This window comes from Oncorhynchus keta, chromosome 1 (genome assembly GCF_023373465.1).
Source record: "Oncorhynchus keta strain PuntledgeMale-10-30-2019 chromosome 1, Oket_V2, whole genome shotgun sequence".
In the NCBI taxonomy this organism is placed as follows: Eukaryota; Metazoa; Chordata; class Actinopteri; order Salmoniformes; family Salmonidae; genus Oncorhynchus; species Oncorhynchus keta.
The window spans coordinates 47,456,454-47,483,363 of NC_068421.1; the positions used below are offsets into that span (position 1 = coordinate 47,456,454).

Here is a 26,910-nt window from a genome sequence, read left to right on the forward strand (position 1 = left end):
ATGTGCGGGGGTACAGGTTAGTCGAGGTAATTTGTACTTGTATGGTAGGGGTGAAGTGACTATGCATAGATAATAAACAGCAAATAGCTGCAGTGTACAAAACAAATGGGGGGGGAACAATGTAAATAGTCCAGTGGCCATTTGATTAATTGTTCAGCAGTCTTATGGCTTGTGGTTAGAAGCTGTTAAGGAGACTTTTGATCCTAGACTTGGTGCTCCGCTACCACTTGCCCTATGGTAGCAGAGAAAACAGTCTATGGCGGGTGACTGGAGTCTCTGACAATTTGTTGGGCTTTCCTCTGACACCGTCTAGTATACATGTATAGGTCCTGGATGGCAGGCAGCTTGGCCCCAGTGATGTACTGGGCAATACGGTCTACCCTCTAGCGCCTTGCGGTCAGATACCGAGCAGTTGCCATACCAGGCAGTGCTGTAACCGGTCAGGATGCTCTCGATGGTGCAGCTGTAGAACTTTTTGAGGATCTGGGGACCCATGCCAAATATGTTCAGTCTCTTGAGGGGGAAAAGGTGTTGTCATGACCTCTTCATGACTGTCTTGGTTTGTTAGGACCATGATAGTTTGTTTGTGATGTGGGCACTCTCAACCCACTCCACTACAGCCCCATCGATGTTAATGGGGGCCTGTTCAACCCGCCTTTTCCTGTAGTCCATGATCAGCTCCTTTGTCTTGCTCACATTGAGGGAGAGGTTGTTGTCCTGGCACCACACTGTCTCATCGTTGTCGATGATCAGATACTGTTGTGTTGTCAGCAAACTTAATGATGGTGTTGGAGTCGTGTTTGGTCACACAGTCGTGGGTGAACAGGGAGGACAGGAGGGGACTAAGTACACACCCTTGAGGGGCCCCAGTGTTAAGGATCGTTATGGTAGACGTGTTGTTGCCTACCCTTACCACCTGGGGTCGGCCCGTGAAGAAGTCCAGGATCCAGTTGCAAAGGGAGGTGTTTAGTCCCAGGGTCCTGAGCTTAGTGATGAGCTTTGTGGGCACTATGGTGTTGAATGCTGAGCTGTAGTCAATGAACAGCATTCTCACATAGGTGTTCCTTTTGTCCAGGTGGGAAAGGGCAGTGTGGAGTGTGATTGAGATTGCGTCATCTGTGGATCTGTTGAGGCGGTATGTGAATTGGAGTGGGTATAGGGTATCCGGAAGGATGCTGTTTATGTGAGCCATAACCAGCCTGTAATAGCACTTCATGGCTACCAATGTGAGTGCTACAGGGCGGTAATTATTTAGGCAGGTTACCTTAATGTCCTTGGGCACAGGGACTATGGTGGTCTGCTTGAAACATTTAAGTATTACAGACTCGGTAAGGGAGAGGTTGAAAATGTCAGTGAAGAGACTTGCCAGTTGGTCAGTGCATGTTTTGAGTACATGTCCTGGTAATCCATCTGGCCCCGCGGCTTTGGGAATGTTGACCTGTTTAATGGTCTTGCTCACATCAGCTACCGAGAGCTTTATCACACAGTTGTCCAGAACAGCTGGTGTTCTTGTGCATGCTTCAGTGTTGCTTGGCTCGAAGCGAGTATATCAGGCATTTAGCTCGTCTAGTAGGCTCGCGTCACTGGGCAGCTTGCGTCTGGGTTTCCCTTTCTAGTCTGGGTTTCCCTTACTGGTTTTCAAGCCCAGCCACATCCGACAAGCGTCAGAGCCGGTGTAGTAGGATTCAATCTTAATCCTGTATTGACTCTTTGCTTGTTCGTTGGATAGTCTGAGGGCATTGCGGGATTTCTTGTATGTGTCCGTATTAGTGTCCCGCTCCTTGAAAGACGCAGCTATAGCCTTTAGCTCGATGCGGATGTTGCCTGTAATCCATGGCTTCTGGTTGGGATATGTATGTACAGTTACTGTGGGGACGATGTCGTCGGTGCACTTATTGATGAATCCGATGACTGAGGTGGTATACACCTCAATGGCCATTGGATGAATCCCGGAACACATTCCAGTCTGTGCTAGCAAATCAGTCCTGTAGCGTTGCATCTGCGTAATCTGATCACTTCCGTATTGAGCGAGTCACTGGTACTTCCTGCTTTAGTTTTTGTTTGTAAGCAGGAATCAGGAGGATAGAATTATGGTCAGATTTGCCAAATGGAGGGTGGGGGAGAGCTTTGTATGCATCTATGTGTGTGGAGTAAAGGTGGTCTAGAGTTTTTTCCCCCTCTGGTTGCACATGTGACCTGCTGGTAGAAAGTAGGTGAAGGTTTGCCTGCATTAAAGTCCCCGTCCACTAGGAGTGCCACTTCTGGATGAGCATTTTATTGTTTGCTTATGGCCTTGTAGAGTTGGTTGAGTGCGGGCTTAGTGCCAATATCGGTTTGTGATGGTAAATAGATGCCTATTGATAATATAGATGAGAACTCTCTTGGTAGAGAGTGTGGTCTACAGCTTATCATAAGGTACTCTACCTCAGGCGAGCAATACCTCAAGACTTCTTTAATATTAGACATCGGGCACAAGCTGTTATTGACAAATAGACCCACACCCCCACCCCCACCCCTTGTCTTACCAGGCGCAGATTCTCTGTCCTGCCGGTGCATGGAAAATCCCACCAGTTCTATATTATCCGTGTCGTCGTTCAGCCACGACTCGGTGAAACAAAATATATTGCAGTTTTTAATGTCCCGTTGGTAGAATAACCTTGATCGTAGGTCATCGATTTTATTTTCCAATGATTGCACATTGGCCAATAGAATGGGAGTTTACTCACTTGTCTACGAATTCTCAGAAGGCAGCCCGACCCCCGCCCCCTTTTTCTCTGTCTTTTCTTCAAACAAATGACTGGGATTTGGGCCTGTTTCTGAGAAAGCAGTATATCCTGCGGTTCGGACTCATCGGACTTGTTAAAGGAAACAGCTTCTTCTAGTTCGAGGTGAGTAATCGCTGTCCTGATGTCCAGAAGTTATTTTTGGTCATAGGAGACGGTAGCAGCAACATTATGTACAAAATACATTATAAAATAAGTTACAAACAATGCAAAAAAGCTAACGAAATAGGTGGTTAGGAGCTGTGACGTAGAAGTCCGTCACTGGCCGCGGGCAGCATTTGGTTCTTTAACGCACACACATATTCATCACTCCTCCCTGCGCCATTATAAGATAAGTTAACAATGTGGGTCGACACACAAATTAACTTCTCTCTTGGTGCATGCATTTCACACTTGTCAATGTTCATATTTGAGAGATACAATAATTATTATACTTATCAATGTTGTGGATGAGCGCATTGTTTGTTTGTTATGTTCCTCTCTCTCCATCTCTGTAGCTTCCGGGTATGCTGGAAAAGGACCCGAGCTAAGGGAATTTGGTTGGCTTTATAGTGCCTGTCCCAAATGGCTCATTAATGCATATGGGCATATTGAAAGATATTGTCAGTAGTGATGTAATGTTGTAAATGTTGTGTTGTGATATTGTTTAAAACCGTGTTGCAATGTATATCCTTTAGTATGTTTAGTTCATGGAAAATGTAGGTTTCTATTGTTAATTGATTAATTAATTAGGGTTAATTGTTCTGAGGGGAGGGGCTAGCCCTACAAAAGGAGCCTCTCTTTCAGTCATGGGGAGGCATTTTTGGATTGAGCTGTGGATGGGGCAGCATTGTTTTTAAGCTGTCCCATAAGGTAGACGTTGATGGCAGTACTGTTGTTTTTTGTTCCGGAATCACTTGTAAATAAACACCTTTGCACAGAAGAACTTTTGCGGCTCCGCCATCTTTTTATTTTGATAGAGGTTAGGTTATCCAGTTTAGCCTTCTGGCCTACTCTACGTGACAGGAGCACTTAAAATGCCAGCCATCCTCTCTGGCGCCATTCTACACTCCTTAGTTTACATGACAAACAACAGATATGTGGAATGGGTCACACGGTGAGACTTGATATATGAGAAAGGAGTATCCCCCAGCCATACAGCATTTGATATGAAGACTGTTCTTATTGCACAGATTGTGTCACCTAAGACAAGGTTCCCCTCATCATTTTCCATACCCGAGCCATCTCTCTCTGGTACCTCATAATACACAAACACCATTTCAGTCTATGAATTGCAGGCTCAGTCAGACCGGAGCCATCTTCCTCACATGAATGGAATATGGCTCCTTCGATTTAACACCAAAGGCATCATAAATCAATTTACATTTGACCTTTATTTAACTAGGCAATTCAGTAAAGAACAAATTCTTATTTTCAATGACGGTCTAGGAACAGTGGGTTATTGCCTTGTTCAGCGGCAGAACAACATATTTTTTACGTTGTCAGCTCGGGGATTTGATCTTGCAACCCTTCGATTACTAGTCCAACACTCTAACCACTAGGCTACCCGCTGCCCAATTACCAGAGTTAAATCTCAAAAGCTCTACTCAATTCACACAGACACAATAGAGTTCTAAGAACCCTATTCTGTTGCATAAAACAACCATTTGATGTAATAACAGTATTATAACATAATCTTGTAATTTCGGTACCATAGTGCTAAGGGTCATTGTCCTGTTGGAAGGTGAACCTTCACCCCAGTCTGAGAGCTCTGGATCAGGTTTTCATTAAGGATCTCTCTGTACTCTGCTCTGTTTCGTCTTTCCCTCGATCCTGACTAGTCTCCCAGTCCTTGCCGCTGAAAAACATCCCCACAGCATGTTGTTGCCACCACCATGCTTCACCGTAGGGATGGTGCCAGGTTTCCTTCAGACGTGGCACTTGGCATTCAGGCCAAAGAATTCAATCTTGGTTTCATCAGAACAGATCATCTTGATTCTCATGTTCTGAGAGTCCTCTTGGGTAGGGGGCAGTATTTTCACATCCGGATGAAAAGATTGCCCAAAATAAACTGCCTGTTACTATTATTATTATTATGTTATTATGTCTGTGAGTACAACAGAATTGATATGGCAGGCGAAACCCCGAGGACAACCCCCCCCTCCCCATAAAAAAATTCAGCCTACCCTGGCCTTAGTTATCTTTGTTGTCTTTATTATTTTGGTTAGGTCAGGGTGTGACATGGGGGATTTATGTGTTTTGTCTGGTCTAGTCTAGGGGTTTTGTATGTTTATAGGGTGTTCCATTTCTAGGTGTTTATGTAAGTCTATGGTTGCCTAGATTGGTTCTCAATTAGAGGCAGGTGCTTATCGTTGTCTCTGATTGGGAACCATATTTAGGCAGCCGTGTTCTTTGGGTATTTTGTGGGAGATTGTCTTCTGTCTTTGTGTCTATGCACCAGATAGGACTGTTTCGGTTTTCACATTTGTTGTTATGTATTTTGTAGTGTTCTCCTTTATCGTCTATTTTAAACATGCTGAACACTAACCACACTGCATTTTGGTCCTCCTCTCCTTCAACGGAAGAAAACCGTTACACTACCACTGTTTTCAATGGCTGTCACTTTTATTATAAAGTGAAGTCCTCCCAGATTGCAGTTCCTAGGGCTTCCACTAGATGTCAACAGTCTTTAGAAAGAGTTTAATGCTGGTTTTTGGAAAAATTAACCAGAAATTGTAGTTTTTCTAGGTGGCTCCCATTTTGGCTGTAGTGTTTCCAAGCTCGTGGAATTGCGCGTTCGTTGGTATTTTTCTCTGGTAAAGACAACGATTCTCCATCTTAAATTTGATTGTTTATTTACGTATTAGGGTACCTAAGGTTTGATTATAAACGTTGTTTGACTTGTTTGTAAAAGTTTATTAGTAACGTTTGGGATTAATTTTGTATGCATTTTGATGGAGGGAAACTGGGTGGATTATTGACTGAAACACGCCAGCTAAACTGAGTTTTTATGGATATAAAGAAGGACATTATCGAACAAAAGGCCCATTTGTGATGTAACTGGGACCGTTTGGAGTGCCAACAGAAGAAGATCATCAAAGGTAAGGCATTTATTATATCACTATTTCTGACTTTCGTGTCACACCTGCACTGGTTGAAATATGTTTTTCATGCTTTTGTATGCAGGGCGCTGTCCTCAGATAATCGCATGGTGTGCTTTCGCCTTAAAGCCTTTTTGAAATCCGACACAGCGGCTGACTTAACAAGAAGTTAAGATTTATTTTGATGTATTACACTTGTGATTTTATGAAAGTTAAATATTTATAATTCTGTAGTTTGAATTTCGCGCTCTGCAATTTCACCGGATGTTGCCCATAAGAAGTTATTAAAGTGCCTTTTGGCAAACTCCAAGCAGGCTGCCATGTGCCTTTTACTTAGGAGTGACTTCCATCTGGCCACTCTACCATAAAGGCCTGATTGGTGGAGTGCTGCAGAGATGGTTGTCCTTCTGGAAGGTTTGTCAATCTCTCACCCAATTGCTCAGTTTGGCCGGGTGGCCAGCTTTAGGAAGAGTCTTGGTGGTGTCATGACTGGCCTGTAAGGATCAGGTTACCATGGATGACAGTTCTACAGAGAAATCTCTCACTCCCGCAGAGGGGAGAGGTATAAATGGGAGGGGGGGGGGGGTTATGACACCTCCCACCAACTGTACATCTTAAGGCAGCCGACGAATCCTGTGTTCTGTTAGTGTTTGGGGCTGGAATGTCTGTGTGGGCCTTCTGGATAATCTACCTCAGAACTGTAACATGCAATAAATAGACTTTGGGACATTATATTTCATCAGCCAATGATAGATGAAATATAAAAATAAATGTTGTTTTTGTTATGTTATTATAAGTTAAATGACGACGTTATAATGAAAACATTGTAACTTGAAGAGTTTTTATAATATGTACATGATTTTTACATACTGTGCATTGTGTAGGAAATATACAGATCAAAGAGAATGTTTTTGTAAAGATGAACTTTGATGTTTATAGTTGTCTAAACGAGATCCTGGTAAGTTCTAATACCTTGCCTTATATTGAGCCACGCCCCAGGGAACCCAGAGAGCATGTCATAAAGGCAGAAACGCCCCTTTGTGACCCGAGGGTATGAAACATGTAAGTTAAGAATTTACATACCAGACTAAGTTGACCGCGTGCTGCAGCCGGGGTCCACAACTAGTTGTGACCCCAAAACACAACACGAGGAAGAGGACAAAGGAACCTCTTAACAATCAAGGCTATGGTTGATTATTATATCTAAGAAGGTGAATTCAAGAAGGACCAACCGGTTATTCTCTTCAAGTCATTGGTTGTCTACACGGCCCTCCTACACAAGCTGGGAGCGTCTACGCGGCTGATTAGCCTCCTCAGAAGCCCACTCTCACAGAACAAGGGCAAGGAAACAGACAACCAAGAAAAAGGACATTGTGACATCGGGTGGACAATCAGAAGGAGACGCAGCCATCGAAATAAATACCTAATGGAGACCTTTAACAAGTAATAAAGTAATAAATACATTATAATTCTGACCCATAAGAGTGACAGTTCGGGGCAAGGTGTTAGGGCTAAACTAAGCATAGTTTACAAATGTATCCAAGTGTGCTAAACGTAGTTTATTATTCAATGAATAGCAGTCGTCACATTAATAATACAAACGTCACGACAGTGGTTCCATACTTTTTCCATCTAAGAATGATAGTGGCCACTGTGTTCTTATGGAGCTTCAATACAGAAGAAATATTTTGGTACACTTCCCCAGATCTGTGCCACGGCACACAATCCTGTCTCAGATCTCTAAGGACAAATCCTTCGGCTTCATGGCTTGGTTTTTGTTCTGACATGCATGGTCAACTGTGGGACCTTATATAGACAGATCTGTGTCTTTCCAAGTCATGTCCAATCAATTGAATTTACCACAGGTGCACTCCAATCAAGTTGTAGAAACATCTCAAGGATGATCAAAGGAAACAGGATGCACCTGAGCTCTATTTCATGTCTCATAGAAAAGGGTCTAAATACTCATGTAAATAAGGTATTTCTGTTTTTAATTTTTAATACATTTGCAAACATATCTAAAAATCTGTTATCACTTTGTCATTATTAATGAGAGCAAAAAAGTATTTTAGAATAAGGGTGTAATGTAACAAAATGTGGAAAATGGGAAGGGGTCTGAATACTTTCCGAATGCAATGTAGGTGTTTGTAACCTTCCTGTGTTGTTTTTAAGGTGACGGAGATCCTTACGGCCCTGGGCCTGCTTGAGTGTGTGAAAACTCGAACGTCACATCTTTCAGGGGGCAGAGGAAAAGGCTGGCCATCGCCCTAGAGCTTGTCAACAACCCTCCCATCATGTTCTTTGATGAGCCCACCAGGTCAGAAGATCCTATTGTACATCGTATAGAACACATGCATGTGTGGCAGTGGCAAGGAAAGTCCTGACGTGACAATGGATTATAACGTACCACGGCCTAAGCACACTCTAAAGTCCATATTTAGAGTCAATGCTATTCTTTCATGAGATGTACAGGCAATACAACGTCGTTGTTATATAATAATAATATAATAATATATAATAATATAATAATATAATATATAATAATATATAATAATAATAATATAATATAATAATATATGCCATTTAGCTGACGCTTTTATCCAAAGCGACTTACAGTCATGTGTGCATACATTCTACGTATGGGTGGTCCCGGGAATCGAACCCACTACCCTGGCGTTACAAGCGCCATGCTCTACCAACTGAGCCACAGAAGGACCACAAGTCCGGTGTGTCGGTGTTATTTGTGTTCCTTTTTGTGTGTTTTTTTTCTGTCTTGTTTGTGTTTGTGTTGTAGTGGAAATGTCCTGTATTTACCAAATCACGAGACCAAACCACCACACAAGTCAGAGTTATCATAAAGTCCATCTTTAATTATTATAAGCTCCATCACAACCCTGTGACTCTCAGATCAATTCAGTGTCTATCAATGAATTCTCTGAGAGTGCTTACAAAACAGTTCTTAGTATCATTTATAGCCAAGACACACCCATCTCAACTCACATGACGAATAACAGATCTTGGGAACATTACAAAGGAAGACTTTACTTGAGAGAGGAGTATCCCATAGCCAGATAGCATTAGCTATAAATTATCATTCAGTTTGCTCACCTAAAACGAGGTTCTACTTCTCGTTCTTGGTACAACATAGTACCAAGACATTTCCTCATCCACTAGCATATATCAAATGCACCCCTCCTGGACAAGATCACAGAGACACAGTGACTGGCACACAGACATTGTGGAGCCAAGAGATAATTGGTTCCCCCTCAATCGCCCCTTCACATGGTTTAAAAGATATGTTTACATATGAAGACAAGCTTGACCTCTCCCCTTTCTGTGGCCCAAGTAACTGAACCCTGACAGAGAACAGATAACTGCAACCGGCCAACACTATTATCCAAAAATAGACATTCTAATGACATATCTCACATAAGCATGCAATAAAATGAATAAAACATTTTACTTATAAATGTTACCTAAATAATTCTGATTCTGCTACGACAGTGTCCCCACCAAAATAAATCTGAAAGAACAATTCCAAGGTTAACCTATCCTCTTTTGGAAAAGAGGATGCAATTGAATATCGTTTCTCCCAGTTGGCTTCTAGTTAGGAAAGACTGAATCTCATCAGGGGCAAAGATTAATCCCAAAGTCCTTAATGGCCAAAAAGCAGCCTTTTACCTTCCTTTGGTTTCGATTTGTACGATCTGTATGGATTTGCCTACTCCTGAAGCGCACACTAAATTGTCTCTTGGCACTGTGATAAATCGAGGGTGAAAATGACCTTACAGTAAAGTACATTTGTTGTTTTTGTTGCCTGGGATTAGGAATATGATTTGATGTGATTTTTTGAATGACTACCCCTCCCTCTGTCCCCCATGCATACAACACCTGTAAGGTCCTTCAGTCAAGTATTGCATTTCAAGCACAGATTAAACTACAAAGACCAGGGATATTTTCTGAAAGCCTAATAAAGAAGGACAGTGATTGGTAGGTGGGTAACAATAACAAATCAGACATTTGAATATATCTTTAAGCATGGTCAAGTTAATTATGCTGTGAATGGTGTAGCAATCACCCAGACGCATTAAAGATTCCTGAAGATTTCTGAATTGAGCTTGCAGGACAGGAAGGAAACTGCTTAGGGATGTAACCATGAGGCCATTGGTGATTTTAAAATAGCTACAGAGTTCAATGGCTGTGATGGGAGAAAACTGAGGATGGATCAACAACATAGTAGTGACGCCGCAATGATGACCTAAATGAGTGAGTGAAAAGAAGAATGCAAATATACAGCATAAAAATATTCCAAAACATGCATATGTATGAAACATGGCACTAAATTAATACTGAAAAGGGATACACTTTTTGGCCTAAAAGCAAAGCCTTATGATTGGGGCAAACACAACACATCACTGAGTAAATGCCTCCTTATTTTCAAACATGGTGTTGGCTAAAACATGATATGGTGATGCTTGACATTGGCACAGACAGGAGTTTAAGCTATATGGAATTGTTTTAAAAAGATCATACCAAGGTTCATTATCCTATTTCATTTTGAATTTTAAGACCCCTTGAAGTATCGACATTTTTATTTAAAAAAATATTTGATTAAATGTTTTATTTGGCATTACTGCTATTAGCCCATACAAACGCATTGATTAACAGGTTTACTACATGGAATAACAGATAGTCCCCCCCAAAACTTTAAAGGAGGTTTGTTCTGAAGTGTCTGTTCTATATCTGAGAGATAGAAGAAAGATCAGAAAAATTATATATATATATATATATATATATATATATATATATATATATATATATATATATATATATATATATATATATATATATATACTTTTCCTGATATATTTATTTTTTTACATGTATTTAACCTCTTATTTTAGGCACGAAACAGTCTCCATATACTGTTTACTTCCATACATGTTTTCAAATGGTACCGGGGGACCTTCAAACGAGTCTTGTAACGCTGTGGGCGTCCTAGAGCAAAACAACCGGCATGTACAGTACCAGTCAAAAGTTTGGACACACCTACTCATTCAAGGGTTTTTCTTTATTTTTTACTATTTTCTACACTGTGAAGAGATCAAAACTATTAAATAACACGCATGGAATCATATAGTAACCAAAAAAGTGTTAAACAAATCAAAATACATTCTTTAAAGTAGCTACCCTTTGCCTTGATGACAGCTTTGCACACTCTTGGCATTCTCTCAACCAGCTTCATGAGGGAGTCACCTGGAATACATTTCAATGAACAGGTCTGCCGTGTTAAAAGTTCATTTGCGTTTGAGGCAATCAGTTGTGTTGTGACAAGATAGGGGTAGTATACAGAAGATAGCCCTATTTGGTAAAAGACCAAGTCCATATTATGGCAAGAACAGCTCAAATAAGCAAAGAGAAATGACAGTCCATCATTACTTTAAGACATGAAGAAAAGTCAATGCGGAAAATGTCATGAACTTTGAAAATGCAGCCCAAATAAAGGCTTCACAGAGTTCAAGTAACAGACACAGTATCTCTGGGCGGCCTGGCATTTCTTCTGTGTGGCAGTCCTGGAGGAAGTGTGCGACCACGCACATGCGCAGTTTTAGAGGGAACATTGTTCATAATCAGCGGCGACCCGTCGCCAGCTAAACAGGTGGGGCTCTGAATGGCCTGTTTTACATGTTATATTGGCATTGATACATGTCACATATCAGTTTGCAAACAATATCAAAAATTAAGAATTTAGTTTATAAAGCCGCATGTCTCTTTTTTGCTTTCTTGAATCAGGCAGCTCCAAAATACAAGTTTTTCAGCCTATCTTAGTGATTTCTGTGGTGGTGGGGTAACCAGCAGAAAATACGGAGAGAAGGGGTTGGTAATGTTCTCTAGATGCACCGTGATTGGCTCAGTGTTCTGTCACTAATGGGGACACTATGTCACCGCAAAATCTATGGGGAGACCTCAAAAATTCAAGCCACTTGGGTGCTGCGATAGATTTACTGTACATTAGAAGTGCCCATCCAAGAAGGCTCAAGGGCATTGGCCACAGATAAAATGACGTCAAATCACGATATATCTACAGTAGCTTTGACTGGACTGATCAACGTCATACTTTCAAAATCTTAGCTAGCAAGCTAGCATTCATCATCATGAATCAGGTCAACAATCTACTGGCAAATCCTTTTCAATCCTTGTCATATAAATATAAATTATAGATAAAACGTATCGGTGCTCATCAGCCATTGGACATAAACATTACACAACAAGATGTGAATCGCAAATTCAACAATGAGTGGTTTGGAGGGAATCAGTGGCTAACAGCAGGCATCGCAAAACACCCACTAGCCTGCTATTCAGTGGATTGGATGTGTGGTCCAAGTCTGGGTTTTAGGGTTTATTTTACAAGTTTAAATAGATCCAGCGTGACTTCTGCCGCTTTCAAAACAACTGGAAACTCGGAAATGGGAAATCTCAGACTTCAAGACAACTGGGAACTCTTGAAAAAACTAGCTCCGACTAGGAAAATACATTTTGAATGGTCATCCAACTCGGAATTCCAAGTCGTGGACTCTGGCCTCTTATTTGAGCTTCGACCTGAAGATCACTAACATCATGATTCTACCTTGTTTTTTCCGAGTTCCTAGTTGTCTTGAAAGCACCATAAATCCAGAGAATGATAGACTTTGATGACAAAATTTGCCCACGAAGGACCGCCACACCACCTTCCTGTTCAAGTGAGCACAGCACAACAAGGTCCAAAAATGCTGCATAAATTATGTTATATGCCAGAGGTATGCCAGGGGTACTGCTAAGAAAGTCATACTAAGTTTATGTTGTGCTATTAGCCCATGTACCTCACCCCAATAATTTGGTCCCTTTTCCCCTCATAATTTAGCCTACTGTTCTGACTTGGTGGGGCACATTTAGCCTATAGCATGTTTTAGAGAAATGTCATCATTGAATATTGAAAGAGCTTTCATTGTCTGCCCTTTATTTTTCCTATGGTTCTGACTTGGTGTACACAAAGAATACTGTAAGAATGACCCATGTTCTGAATTCTGTCGCTGTACATTTCAAAAGTGCTGAACAAATATGACTATGTCCGTCCTAGTTCACTCATTAACCTCTTAATCAAAATTACATTTAGCCTCTTATCCGCTCACCGTCCCATTATGCCATAGTTGTAATTTTCAGTAAAAAATCGAATTTGTTTAAGCAAGTCAGACATATCAGCTATGTTTTTTTAAAGTCAGTAAATAAGGCTGAATGAACTGTTTCGCTACCAGACAAGGCTCCTCTGATAGCCAGGTGTAACAGTGGTAAGGTGTTGGCCCTAACAGTTTGTGGGTGACATTTGTCACCGTTATAGTTTAATTAATGTATTGTTTAATGTTGTGTTGTGTAGTTGCTTTTTTGTGTAGTGGCTTGCATCTAAAAAATGTGTTTTGAGTTAGCCCCACCAAGATTGACATTCTACTTTCGCCGGTGGTCATAATACAAGATGATTTTGTGAAAATACCAGTTTTCGGGATGTCTCATGGTCTGACAAACACCTCTCCAGCTCTGTTACCTTTCACTGCAGATAGGGAAGTGTGACATTGGCAGATGCAGTGGTTTTAGACGCATCCAATGCAAATACAGCAAATCTAGCTTAAACGGACAGATTTTTATAGGGATTTTTGTATTATGCTGAAACAGGGTTGGGGTCAATTTGAATTCAAGTCAGGCAATTCATGAAGTAACCTGCAATTCCAATTCAATATTCTAGAAAATATTTAATTTGATTTTCAATGACTTCTCAATCAATCAAGAAGGATAAACTGTTTTTGAGAGCAGCAGCATGCAGCGTCTCCTAAAGGGAGTTATTCCTCATGTCCAATCCTCTGATGCCTTCTAAGACGGACACTTCATCTGCCTCTTTATCCTCTCTCTCAGCCGCCTCCGACTGCTTAACTGCACTGTGATACACATTCCCAATCCAAAGAATCTTCTCACCTGCTCAAAATGACTGACATGATTAATATCAGTGCCCAGTGGTAGGACCATTAGATCACAAACAAGAATGTTAACTTAAGTAGCTAATGTTAGTCATTGTGAAAGCCCCCTTTGTGCCCACTCTGAGCAATTGTTGATTGCAGGCTCCTTGAAACAGATGTAGAAAAAGGGACGAGGGGTAACCAAACACTGGTCATGGAAAGGACTGTACAGGATTCTGTACCAACTCACATTAGTTGTCGGTAACGTTTTCCCCCAAGAAACAGTTCTTCAAGAAAGGCATGGACAAGTATGTTGCTGTGTCATTAACGTGCCAAATAGTTCAAGTTTATGCAATGTTCTTCTCCCAGTTCACTTCACTTGTTTGCTTCTCCACGATGATGATCTAAGATGTTACTTTAGCTGTGCAAAAGCCAATCTATTCTTTGTTTTGACATTGTCCACCATATACTAACCTTGGCCCCTATACCTTGTTTTGCAGTGGCCTGGACAGTTCCTCCTGTTTCCAGGTGTTGTCTCTGCTGAAGGCCCTGGCCTATGGTGGCCGCACCGTTATCTGCACCATCCACCAGCCCAGCGCCAAGCTCTTTGAGCTCTTCAACAAGGTCAGCCTCCAACCTGGCCTACTGCTAGCCTGAGTTCCAGATCTGTTTGAGTTGTCTTACCAACTCCTACGCCATTGGCGTGATAACATAAACAGATCTGGGATTCAAGCAAGCCTACTACTGCATGGGAATCTATGAAAGGCCCAATGAAACCACAGGATCACAGTTGGAAATGTATGTAGCCACACATGTGGCGCAATACTTATGGTCCCTAAATGAATGGTCTGCTAAATTAATGTACTGTATCCTGATTGCTTTGTGCCCCTGTGTTTCCCTCCCTAGCTGTATGTCCTTAGCCAGGGCCAGTGTATCTACAGAGGGAAAGTGCCTAACTTGGTACCTTACCTTAGAGAGCTGGGGCTCAACTGCCCGACATACCACAATCCTGCAGACTTTGGTGAGAAACTCTAACCAGTTTAATGAGAAACAAGTTAAATGTGGTATAAAGCATTCTAGAAACTATTATATCTATTAGTTCACCCGAAAAGGAATTTTCTCAGAATAACTTTACAGATGGTTCATGCTTCTACACCTGCATTGCTTGCTCTTTGGGGTTTTATGCTGGGTTTCTGTACAGCATTTCGTGACATCAGCTGATGTAAGAAGGGCTTTATAAATACATTTGATTGATTGATTGGTTCCTCATGCAGTATTCACTGGGGTTTCTGTGACATGCGTACCTCTTTCTCCATTTGATCCAAGTGATGGAGGTGGCGTCTGGGGAGTACGGTGATCAGACGGCTCTTTTGGTGAAGGCCGTGCAGGATGGGAAATGTGAGCACGTCTACAAGACAGACATGAACGATGGACCCCTCAACCCCTTCCTGTGGCACAAATCTTCTGAGGAGGTAAAAGGGGGATTAGTGTATTACTACAGCTCTCAATGGGTTGAAATGAATAATCTCATTGAGGTGATATTTTCAGTCAAAGCACTTCAGGTTATGCAGTCTCTCTCTCTCTCTCTCTCTCTCTCTCTCTCTCTCTCTCTCTCTCTCTCTCTCTCTCTCGCTCGCTCGCTCGCTCGCTCAGGATTCCCCTTCCGGTGAGGGCTGCCACAGTTTCTCGGCCAGTTGTCTGACTCAGTTCTGCATCCTGTTCAAAAGGACATTTCAATGCATCATTAGAGATACAGTAAGACATACTTCCCGCACACTGATTTGATTTTGTGCTGCAACAGCTTCCGCCTCCCTTTAAAATAACCAAATGTTACATAATGAACCCCAAACACTTTAATAAAATTAAAAGCATATGAAAATAATAACAGAAGAATAATAGCAAAAGCACAATGGATAGGAAAATATATAAACATTTCTTTTTTTCTCTGACTGTTCTGGTCCTACAGGTGCTGACTCACCTAAGAATCACCTCTCACATTGGGATTGGGATTCTGATTGGCCTGCTCTATCTGGGCATCGGCAACGATGCCAAGAAAGTGCTCAGCAACTCCGGCTTCCTCTTCTTCTCCATGCTCTTCCTCATGTTTGCTGCTCTAATGCCTACTGTTCTGACGTGTGAGTATTCTCAGCTCTTCTTAATGACAGACATCTGCATGCGTTGATTTAGTGCATGAATTCACAACAGTCATAAGCCATTGTATACAGTATGTTAGAAGTAGACTTTGCTGAGATGTACCTTGCACTGTTTCTGATTACCGAAATGAGATTACTATGAGCCTGTTTTCTCCATCTCTCTAATTGCAGTCCCTTTGGAGATGGGAGTGTTCCTAAGAGAGCACTTGAACTACTGGTACAGTCTGAAGGCTTACTATCTGGCCAAGACTATGGCAGACCTCCCCTTCCAGGTAATAACAATGTCACAAATAACTCTGGAGGATAATTTTTAGTAGTGTGTTGTGTCCCAAAAAATCTGTAAGTTGGTATTTCATCAAAATGCAAAAATAGAGAAAAAACACACAAAAAAAACATTACGATTATATCATTCACTGAAAAGAGCAAAGGTATTGTAACTAAAGAAACCTGTTATGGGAGCTCAAAGGGGCTTTAGCATCGAGGTCAAAAAGTAATTCTGTTTCAGAATTCCAGACAAATCCCACAATAACATTACATAAGGAGGCTTTTGGGGCGGCAAGGTAGCCTTGTGGTTAGAGCGTTGGGCCAGTAATCGAAAAGTTGCTGGATCGAATCCCCGAGCTGACAAGGTAAAAATCTGTCATTCTGCGCCTGAACAAGGCAGTTAACCCACTGTTCCCCGGTAGGCTGTCATTGTAAATAAGAATTTGTTCTTAAAACCTCTTAAGTCCCATCTAGCCATCTGGAAATGCAAATGCGCTACGCTAAATGCTAATAGCACTCGTTAAAACTCAAACGTTCATTAAAACACACATGCAGGGTACTGAATTAAAGCTACACTCGTTGTGAATCCAGCCAACAAGTCAGATTTTTAAAATGCTTTTTGGCGAAAGCATGAGAAGCTATTATCTGATAGCATGCAACACCCCGAAATACCTGAAGAAGACGTAAACAAAATAATTAGCATATCCGGCGCTACACAAAACGCAGAAATAAAATATAAAACATTCATTACCTTTGACGATCTTCTTTGTTGGCACTCCTAGATGTCCCATAAACATCACTATTGGGTCTTTTTCGATTCAATCGGTCCATATATACCCTAAATATCGATCTATGAAGAGTGTGTGATCCAGAAAAAAAGACAGTTTTAAAACGCAACGTCATTTTTTTTAATTAAAAAAGTCGACGATAAACTTTCACAAAACACTTCGAAATACTTTTGTAATCCAACTTTAGTTATTAGTAAACGTTAATAATCTATCAAATTGATCATGGGGCGATGTGTATTCAATAGCTCCACGTCTTGAAATCATGTTCGGAAATCTCTCATCCAAAACATCCTGTCGGAGACCGGAAGGAATGGGCTCTCTCTCACTCGTTTGACCAAGAAACAAAGCCCAGGCAATTGACAAGACTGGTGACATCGTGTGGAAGCTGTAGGACTTGCAATCTCAGCCCCCCATGTAATTTGCTTTCCAATAGACAATACATGCAAGTGGCGCATTGATATATTTTCCAGATTTTGGTGATCAGTTTTTCTTGCGCTTTTCGATGAAACACACGTTATGTTATAGTCACAGCCATGATTTAACCAGTTTTAGAAACGTCAGGGTGTTTTCTATCCACACATACTAATCATATGCATATACTATATTCCTGGCATGAGTAGCAGGACGCTGAAATGTTGCGCGATTTTTAACAGAATGTTCGAAAAAGTAGGGGGTAGACTTAACAGGTTTTAACTGGCTTGCCTAGTTAAATAAACGTTAAATACATTTCTTTGTAATTTACGCTTCACCAGAGGTTTACTGCATGTTTTCATTTATTGTATTGAATTACATCTAATTTGGCTTTTTTTCAACATTTCAAAATTATTATTTCAAAGCACAAAAAGCTTGGCTTTGTGTTTTAGTTTAATGCTTCAATGATACACAGTGTGTTTTCCATGGTGAGGTACTGTTGGCTGAACATGAGGAATGTGAGATGGCCGTATCACAATCCTAGTCAGCAACAGCTTCTCCTGGTGTTGTGCCCTTCACCAAGGTACATAACCACCTACACGACCCTGGGGGTGCTGCACTGACGCTGTCCTTCCAATCTGTCAATGTGTGGTTGGGCGTGTATGCAACTGTGTTGGGGGTCGAGAAAAAAAAGCTGAAAAGACCATTTCTGTGTCCACAAATACACAATCAAGTATTTTTCTTATTTTGCTTCACAGATAGTGTTCCCAGTCGCCTACTGCAGCATCGTCTACTGGATGACGTCCCAGCCGCCTGACGCTGTACGTTTCATCCTTTTCTTGGCCCTGGGAGTCCTCACCTCTCTTGTGGCCCAGTCTCTGGGCCTGCTGATAGGAGCGGCTTCCACCTCGCTACAGGCATGTCCTCCATTCTCTCAATACTAACACGAGATAATAACTGCCATACCTTAAGCGGGCGTGTGTTAATTAAGAAGCGCGCTTTGACGGGTCATGTTTCGGAGGACGAATGACTCAACCTTCACCTCCAAAATCCGTTGGGGAGTTGCAGCGATGAAAAAAATATCAAAATTGGGGAGAAAAAAGGGGGTCAAATAAAAATATATATTTTGTGCTGGGGCTGGTCTAAGCATAGTGCCGCCCCTGTACCACATACTGTATGCCCCTGGAGACAGCGTTTTTATCCCCTGTTCCACCACTCACACTCTCTGCTGTATCCCTCTCACCTGTCCCCCATCTACATTTCTAATTTGAATCTGTAAATACTACTTTTTAAAATTAATTAAACATATCTTTATATATGTTTTACTATATTTCGTATTTACACAGTACCAACCTATAGTATATGCATATGTTTCTCAGGGTGGTACCCAATTCTATTTTAAGCAGACGATTAACCGCAATATGTACATGTAAGATGGTTACAGTGAGTCACGTGCTGCCTCTGATTTTGCGCTTGTCCATGTCTCAGGTTGCCACGTTTGTAGGTCCGGTGACTGCCATACCCGTGCTGCTTTTCTCTGGCTTCTTTGTCAGTTTTGACACAATTCCGTGGTATCTTCAGTGGATGTCATACCTTTCATATGTCAGGTAACTAGTTTTTCAGATACTTTTCAGACTTTCAAGGGCTCTGATTTTTTTGGCACTTGAACAGTAAGGGAAAGTGGGTTATGTTGAGCCAAAGGGTTAATTGAGCCACTCCTTGCTTCTAGGAAACCATACACAAAATGAATAATGTGACCCAATATTTAGGAAGATATCATGTGAAGGAAGAAACCATATGGAAAAATTGGTAAGCAAGTTAGGCCCCCCAAAAATTCACATAGTCAAATTAATGTATTGTTTTACGATTGTTTTATACCTCAGTTGGGGTCTATTTAAGCTACAATTTGAGGTCCTAAACCTAGCATGAAAGTGCATCCTTATAACTGTGTGCTCTAATATAGTCAACATTTTTGCTTTGGGGTAAGTTGAGCCAATGGCCACCATACTCCATACAAATGATTACATACAACAAATATGTTTAATGCATGGTATTTTTGCAATGTGTCAAGCATATGAATTCAACGGAGTGCATTTTATTGTTAAAGAGCATCATGCCCTGTGTATACAAATGTAAAACAACCAGAAATCTAGTCCCAATTGAGGTTCTTGAGAGAGCAGCCAAGGTTTTATGTGAATTTTGTTATCTGTTCATAAACTTCAATTAATCTACTCAGTCTGCAAACTAGAGTTTGTAAGATTCTGGTTGAATGAAGCAGAGTCCCAGCTTACAAAAATCAAAGTATTTATTCACGAGAACGTTCTGAAGAATCCAGGTCCTGCAGTACCTAGCTTCTGTAACCGTAAAAGCCTTGGTTTCATGCATGTTAACATTAGAAGCCTACTCCCTAATTTGTTTTACTCACTGCTTTAGCACACTGCCAACCCGGATGTCTTAGTTGTGTCTGAATCCTGGCATAGGAAAACCACCAAAAACCTTGAAATCTCCATCGCTAACTATAACATTATCCGCCAAGATAGAACTGCCAAAGGGGGCGGTGTTGCAATCTACTGCAAAGATAGCCTGCAGAGTTCTGTATTACTATCCAAGTTTGTTCCCAAACGATTCGAGCTTCTACTTCTAAAAATTCACCTTTCCAGAAACAAGTCTCTCACTGTTGCCGCTTGTTAATGACCTTCCTATGCACCCAGCTGTGCCCTCGATACCATATGTGAATTGATTGCCCCCCATCTATCTTCTGAGCTCGTGCTACTAGGTGACCTAAACTGGGACATGCTTAACACCCCGGCCATCCTACAATCCAAGCTTGATGCCCTCAATCTCACACAAATTATCAATGAACCTACCAGGTACAACTCCAAATCCGTAAACACGGACATGTCATCCTAACTAACTCGCCCTCCAAATACACCTCTGCAGTTTTCAATCAAGGTCTCAGTGATCACTGCCTCATTGCCTGCATCCATAATGGGTCTGCGACCAAACGACCACCCATCATCACTGTCAAACGCTCCCTAAAACACTTCTGCAAGCAGGCCTTTCTTTTTTTGACATGGCTGGGGTATCCTGGAATGACATTGACCTCATCCCGTCAGTAGATGATGCCTGGCTATTCTTTAAAAGTGCCTTCCTCACCATCTTAAATAAGCATGCCCCATTAAAAAAATTTAGAACTAGGAATAGATTTAGTCCTTGGTTCACTCCAGACCTGTCTGCCCTTGACCAGCACAAACATCCTGTGGCGTTCTGCATTAGCATCGAATAGCCCCCGTGATATGCAACTTTTCAGGAAAGTTACGAACAAATATACACAGGCAGTTAGAAAAGTTAAGGCTAGCTTTTTCAAACAGAAATTTGCATCCTGTAGTACTAACTCAAAAAAGTTCTGGGACACTATAAAGTCCATGGAGAATAAGAGCACCTCCTCCCAGCTGCCCACTGCTCTGAGGCTAGGAAACACTGTCACCGCCGATAAATCCACTATAATTGAAAATTTCAATAAGCATTTCTCTACGGCTGGCCATGCTTTCCACCTGGCTACCCTTACCCCGGTCAACTGCCCAGCACCCTCCACATCAACCCGCCAAAGCCCCCACCATTTCTCCTTTACCCAAATCAAGATAGCTGATGTTCTGAAAGAGCTGCAAAATCTGGACCCCTACAATTCAGCCGGGCTAGACAATCTGGACCCTCTCTTTCTAAAATTATCTGCCGAATTTGTTGCAACCCCTATTACTAGCCTGTTCAACCTCTCTTTCGTATCATCTGAGATTCCCAAAGATTGGAAAGCTGCCGCAGTCATCCCCCTCTTCAAAGGGGGTGACACTCTAGACCCAAACTGCTACAGACCTATATCTATCCTACCCTGTCTTTCTAAGGTCTTCGAAAGCCAAATTAACAAACAGATTACCGACCATTTCGAATCCCACCGTACCTTCTCCACTATGCAATCTGATTTCAGAGCTGGTCATGGGTGCACCTCAGCCACGCTCAAGGTCCTAAACGACATCGTAACCGCCATCGATAAGAGACATTACTGTGCAGCCGTATTCATCGACCTGGCCAAGGCTTTTGACTCTGTCAATCACCACATTCTTATTGGCAGACTTGACAGCCTTGGGTTCTCAAATGATTGCCTTTTACCAACTACTTCTCTGATCAGTGTTCAGTGTTCAGTGTTCAGTGTGTAAAATCGGAGGGCCTGTTGTTCAGACCTCTGGCAGTCTCTATGGGGGTGCCACAGGGTTCAATCTTCAGGCCGACTCTCCTCTCTGTATACATCAATGATGTTGCTCTTGCTGGTGGTGATTCTCTGGTACACCTCTACGCAGACGACACCATTCTGTATACTTCTGGCTCCTCGTTGGACACTGTGTTAACTAACCTCCAGACGAGCCATACAATTCTCCTTCCGTGGTCTCCAACTGTTCTTAATTTCAAGTAAAATGAAATGCATGCTATTCAACCGATCACTGCCCGCACCTGCTCGCCCATCCAGCATCACTACTCTGGACGGCTCTGACTTTGAATACGTGGACAACTACAAATACCTAGGTGTCTGGTTAGACTGTAAACTCTCCTTCCAGACTCACATTAAGCATCTCCAATCCAAAATTAAATCTAGAATTGGCTTCCTATATCGCAACAAAGCATCCTTCACTCATGATGCCAAACATATCCTCGTAAAACTGACCATCCTACCGATCCTCGACTTTGGTGATGTCATCTATAAAATAGCCTCCAACACTCTACTAAACAAACTGGATGCAGTCTATCACAGTACCATCCGTTTTGTCACCAAAGCCCCATACACTACCCACCATTGCGACCTGTACTCTCTCGTTGGTTGGCCCTCGCTTCATACTCGTCGCCAAACCCACTGGCTACAGGTTATCTACAAGTCTCTGCTAGGTAAAGCCCTGACTTATCTCAGCTCACTGGTCACCATAGCAGCACTCACTTGTAGCACACCCTCCAGCAGGTATATCTCACTGGTCACCCCCAAAGCCAATTCCTCCTTTGGTCGTCTTTCCTTCTAGTTCTCTGCTGCCAACGAACTGCAAAAATCTCTGAAGCTGGAGACTCATATCTCCCTCACTAGCTTTAAGCACCAGCTGTCAGAGCAGCTCACAGATCACTGCACCTGTACATAGCCCATCTGTAAACAGCCCATCTATCTACCTATCTCATCCCCATACAGTATTTATTTATTTATCTTGCTCCTTTGCACCCCAGTACCTCTACTTGCACAATCATCTTCTGAACACCATTCCAGTGTTTAATTGCTATATTGTAATTACTTCGCCACCATGGCCTATTTATTGCCTTAACTCCCTTATCTTACCTCATTTGCACTCACTGTATATAGACTTTTTGTTTTCTTTTGTTCTACTGTATTTTTGACTATGTTTTGTTTATTCCATGTGTAATTCTGTGTTGTTGTATGTGTCGAATTGCTATGCTTTATCTTGGCCAGGTCGCAGTTGCAAATGAGAACTTGTTCTCAACTAGCCTACCTGGTTAAATAAGGTGAAATAAATCCATTATACTAAGACATCCATTTTATAGCTGTGCACATACATACACACCAGCAGTAGATTAGTTTTATCCTTCTCCATAGTTGTATCACTACCCAGCCGACAGTTCCGTTCCCCCGAGATTAGGGAAACCTTGAGAAGTACTCCCTGTACTCATACATTTTCTCAGAGTTCCTGCCAGGTCGGTTCAAACAGTTGAATTGTTCTTCGGTATTTTCTTAGGCACACATACAAGTTCAAATCCTAAGCTACGCCTTGCTCAGACAGTCTGTGTTTTTCCACTATACAGATACATTGTTTAATCGAATTCTGACTAAAACTACACACATCATCAGATTATAATTTTATGATTCTAATCAATTTCATACAATTATAAGGTTTCAGAGTGGTGAATTATTTAATCATTATCTTTCAACATTTAAATGATTTTATCACAAGGTGTGAAAGAGAGGCTATAATAGAGGAGGAGAGGCACAGAAGGTCTTATCTGATGACATGGAATCTGAGCTTGCTAAACGTATCAAGAATCTCACGGATGAGTTCCATGGCCTTAGTAGCCTCAAATTCAGAGAACTTGCCTACGAATTGGCACATCGAAACAACATCCCTGTCTCAGACAACTGGTCAAGAAATGGAGGGGTATAGAATGGAACAGAGAGATGTATATCTGAATGTAGAAATACATTTAAGATATACAATATACCACATTCAACTTTGACCTACCAGCACCAGCACCCACAGTCACATGAAACCATTACCCACTTACCACAAGGTGGCTCAACTTACCCTGACCCTATGTTACCCCATACCTGGACAAACTATGTTTTCAAAACTGTTATGTTTACATGAATTATGAGAGATGCACAACATCCTGAAATATATGTAGATATCTTTCTTATAAATAATAAAAAATGTCCATTGACGTTGGGATGCTGAATGTAAAAAACGCCTCAATTTACCCCACTCTCTCCTACTGCTCTCATCCTCTTTAACATCACCATAAAACAGTTCCTATTATTTTGTAGGTATGGCTTTGAAGGTGTCATCCTCTCCATCTACGGGCTGGACCGGAAGGACCTCCACTGTGACAAGGATGAAACATGCCACTTCCAGAAGTCGGAGGCCATCTTGAAAGAGCTTGATGTGGAAGATGCCAAACTGTACCTTGACTTCATAGTGCTTGGCATGTTCTTTGTGACCCTCCGTCTCCTCGCGTACTTTGTGCTGCGCTATAAGATCAGTGCAGAGAGGTAAACTGGGGAGTGGCGGTAAAGGAGGAGAAAGGCCCAGATCGCTTGCAAGCTGGAATTCTGCTTCTAGAAACCTCCAGGCAGTGGCCCAGAAATACACCATGCACACTAAACTTTTGGCCAAAGTCTACAGAATATACACAACTGTTGTGTGAGGGTGTGCATGCAGTATGACTCTACTTAGCTTAGACAAACAAATATGGCAGAGAGGAGCTCAGTGCCATGGATGATTCCCAATATTACAAGAACGTTCTTGTTTAAATACCAAAACCAAGGCTCCTGTCACAGTAGGAATCTAGATGTAATCGCCTTGTGCAAGGGAACCAACTGTAAGTAATGTAAGAGTTTGTTGTTGATAAGCTCTTGTCTAGTCTGTAGTTTCCAGACTGGTTTATATGATCACTGTGTGAAACCAATTAAATGAAATAGCTTGGTGGAAGGACAATGGGAAGACAGGGCCACACTTAAACAGGAGCTGGTTTCCTCCAATGTGTGTTTATTATATAAGACTGCCAGATCAAATGGGTCTGTAATCTGGGACCCTCGGTCAATACAGGGAAAGGTACAATAGTGCTTGTTGCTAATGTGGGATAAAGCAATCACATACATTCCAAGCATATGAGAGACTGTACAGTACCAATATATACTGTCATTTATCCTGGGTGAGTTTCCCGAAACAAATGTGGCATGTGGCGCTCGACAGCCTAGCCTCTCAGGCGCAAGAGAGTAACTGTGCTTGAACAAACAAATTAATAAAATTAAGCACGTTCTATGAGTGGCATCGGTGGGGGTCTGGGTTTTTCAGGGAAATAAAGTACCACGTTAGCACCCCTGCTCAGAGGCCTGTGGTTGTGATTATAGGGCTTGAATAGTTGAAGGAAGATATGGGGGATATGAATTCTGATGTGACTGTGGCTGGCTTAGTATTACAAGCCAGAATCCTAACCTGAGATCTGAGCATGTAACACAAACAGAAAGTTAAGTATTACATTATCTCAAGCATTACCAACACAGCTTAGTTTGAATGGCATGGAGGATTGATACAATACTCTTTTAGTCACTCCACAGTCAGTCATGTAAAATAGAATTGAGAATGAAGAGTATTTTATACTAGCTCATGTTCTGTCACACAATCAATTCATAAAAGACATGGCAGCCTAGGTTGGGGTTTGTTTTATCTGTCAACCATACCAAAGGGATATAGTGCTACCGTATTTCTGTAAGAGACTGGGGGCTCTATTTTATCAAACTTAATGCAATGATAAGTCACTAAGGCTAAGACTGTTGGTAGCGCTATATGTCCAGAGGTGTTTTTTTGTGCTATTTTCACTGCAGAAATTATGGGTGCAGTAGCTGGCAGTTGTGTGAAAGGGCTGGGATAAATTGGGAGGCTTGTCCCCTCACTGGCCAATCAGAACGTGGTCCATGGCTAAATATGTGGGTGCTTCTAGTTGTGTATTTACGGTCTTTCATGTTTCAAGTTGTTATCAAAGCCAATTTGAATGTTAGTCCGCTATAGCCTAGTTTGCTAAATAGCCTACAGAAACAAAATAACAACATGTAGGCATATTCCATCTTTGCTAAATACATTGAACATGTTTGCAGTCCATATTGTTCTAAGTATTGTTCTACCATTGCTTCAATATGGAAATACACTACCGCTCAAAAGTTTGGGTCACTTAGAAATGTCCTTGTTTTTGAAAGAAAAGCTAATTTTTTGTCCATTAAAATAACATCAAATTGATCAGAAATACAGTGTAGACATTGTTAATGTTGTAAATGACTATTGTAGCTGGAAACTGCAGATTTTTTTATGGAATATCTACATAGACATATACAGAGGCCCATTATCAGCAACCATCACTCCTGTGTTCCAATGGCATGTTGTGTTAGCTAATCCCAAGTTTATAATTTTAAAAGGCTAATTGATCATTAGAAAACCCTTTTGTAATTATGTTAGCACAACTGAAAACTGTTGTAATAAGCAATAAAACTGGCCTTCTTTAGACTAGTTGTGTATCTGGAGCATCAGCATTTGTGGGTTCGATTACAGGCTCAAAATGGCCAAAAACAAAGACCTTTCTTCTGAAACTTGTCAGTATATTCTTGTTCTGAGAAATTAAGGCTATTCCATGAAAGAAATTGCAAAGAAACTGAAGATCTTGTACAACACCGTGTACGACACCCTTCACAGAACAGTGCAAACTGGCGCTAACCGAAATAGAAAGATGTGTGGGAGGCCCCGGTGCACAACTGAGCAAGTCGGGATGTATTTTTTTTTGCAGTACTGTTTATTCGAGATGATATGAACACTGTGGACAATGTTCAGTAAGTTGCAACATTGAAACACAGAAATAAACAGTTTTCCATAAACAAGGTCTAAATCATTTCTGATGCACCTCTGGATGTCATTTTATTTGCAGTACTGTTTATTCGAGATAATATGAACACTTGTGGACAATTTTCAGCAAGTTGCAACATTGAAACACAGAAATAAACACTTTTCCATGAACAAGCTCTGAATCATGTTTGATGCACTCTTGATGTGATTTTCTTTTGCTGTACTGTTTACTCAGGATGGTATGGACGCTGTGGACAATTTTCAGCAAATTTCAACATTGAATTAAAGATATACCCACTT

The 26,910-nt window shown here is 41.5% G+C and overlaps 1 protein-coding gene across 1 annotated transcript in view; it reads left to right on the forward strand.

The window, feature by feature from the left end:
* The window catches only part of LOC118380683 (ATP-binding cassette sub-family G member 1-like), a 40,601-nt gene extending 13,817 nt beyond the window's left edge, over positions 1–26,784 (forward strand). Inside the window, 11 exon segments of the mRNA XM_035767661.2 lie at positions 8,036–8,105; positions 8,108–8,180; positions 14,346–14,469; positions 14,752–14,866; positions 15,172–15,317; positions 15,499–15,600; positions 15,812–15,980; positions 16,170–16,270; positions 18,220–18,378; positions 18,950–19,068; positions 24,045–26,784. Of these exon segments, the coding sequence (XP_035623554.2) occupies positions 8,036–8,105; positions 8,108–8,180; positions 14,346–14,469; positions 14,752–14,866; positions 15,172–15,317; positions 15,499–15,600; positions 15,812–15,980; positions 16,170–16,270; positions 18,220–18,378; positions 18,950–19,068; positions 24,045–24,273 (1,407 nt within the window). The 3' untranslated portion in view covers positions 24,274–26,784.
* The last annotated feature ends 126 nt before the right edge of the window (positions 26,785–26,910 follow it).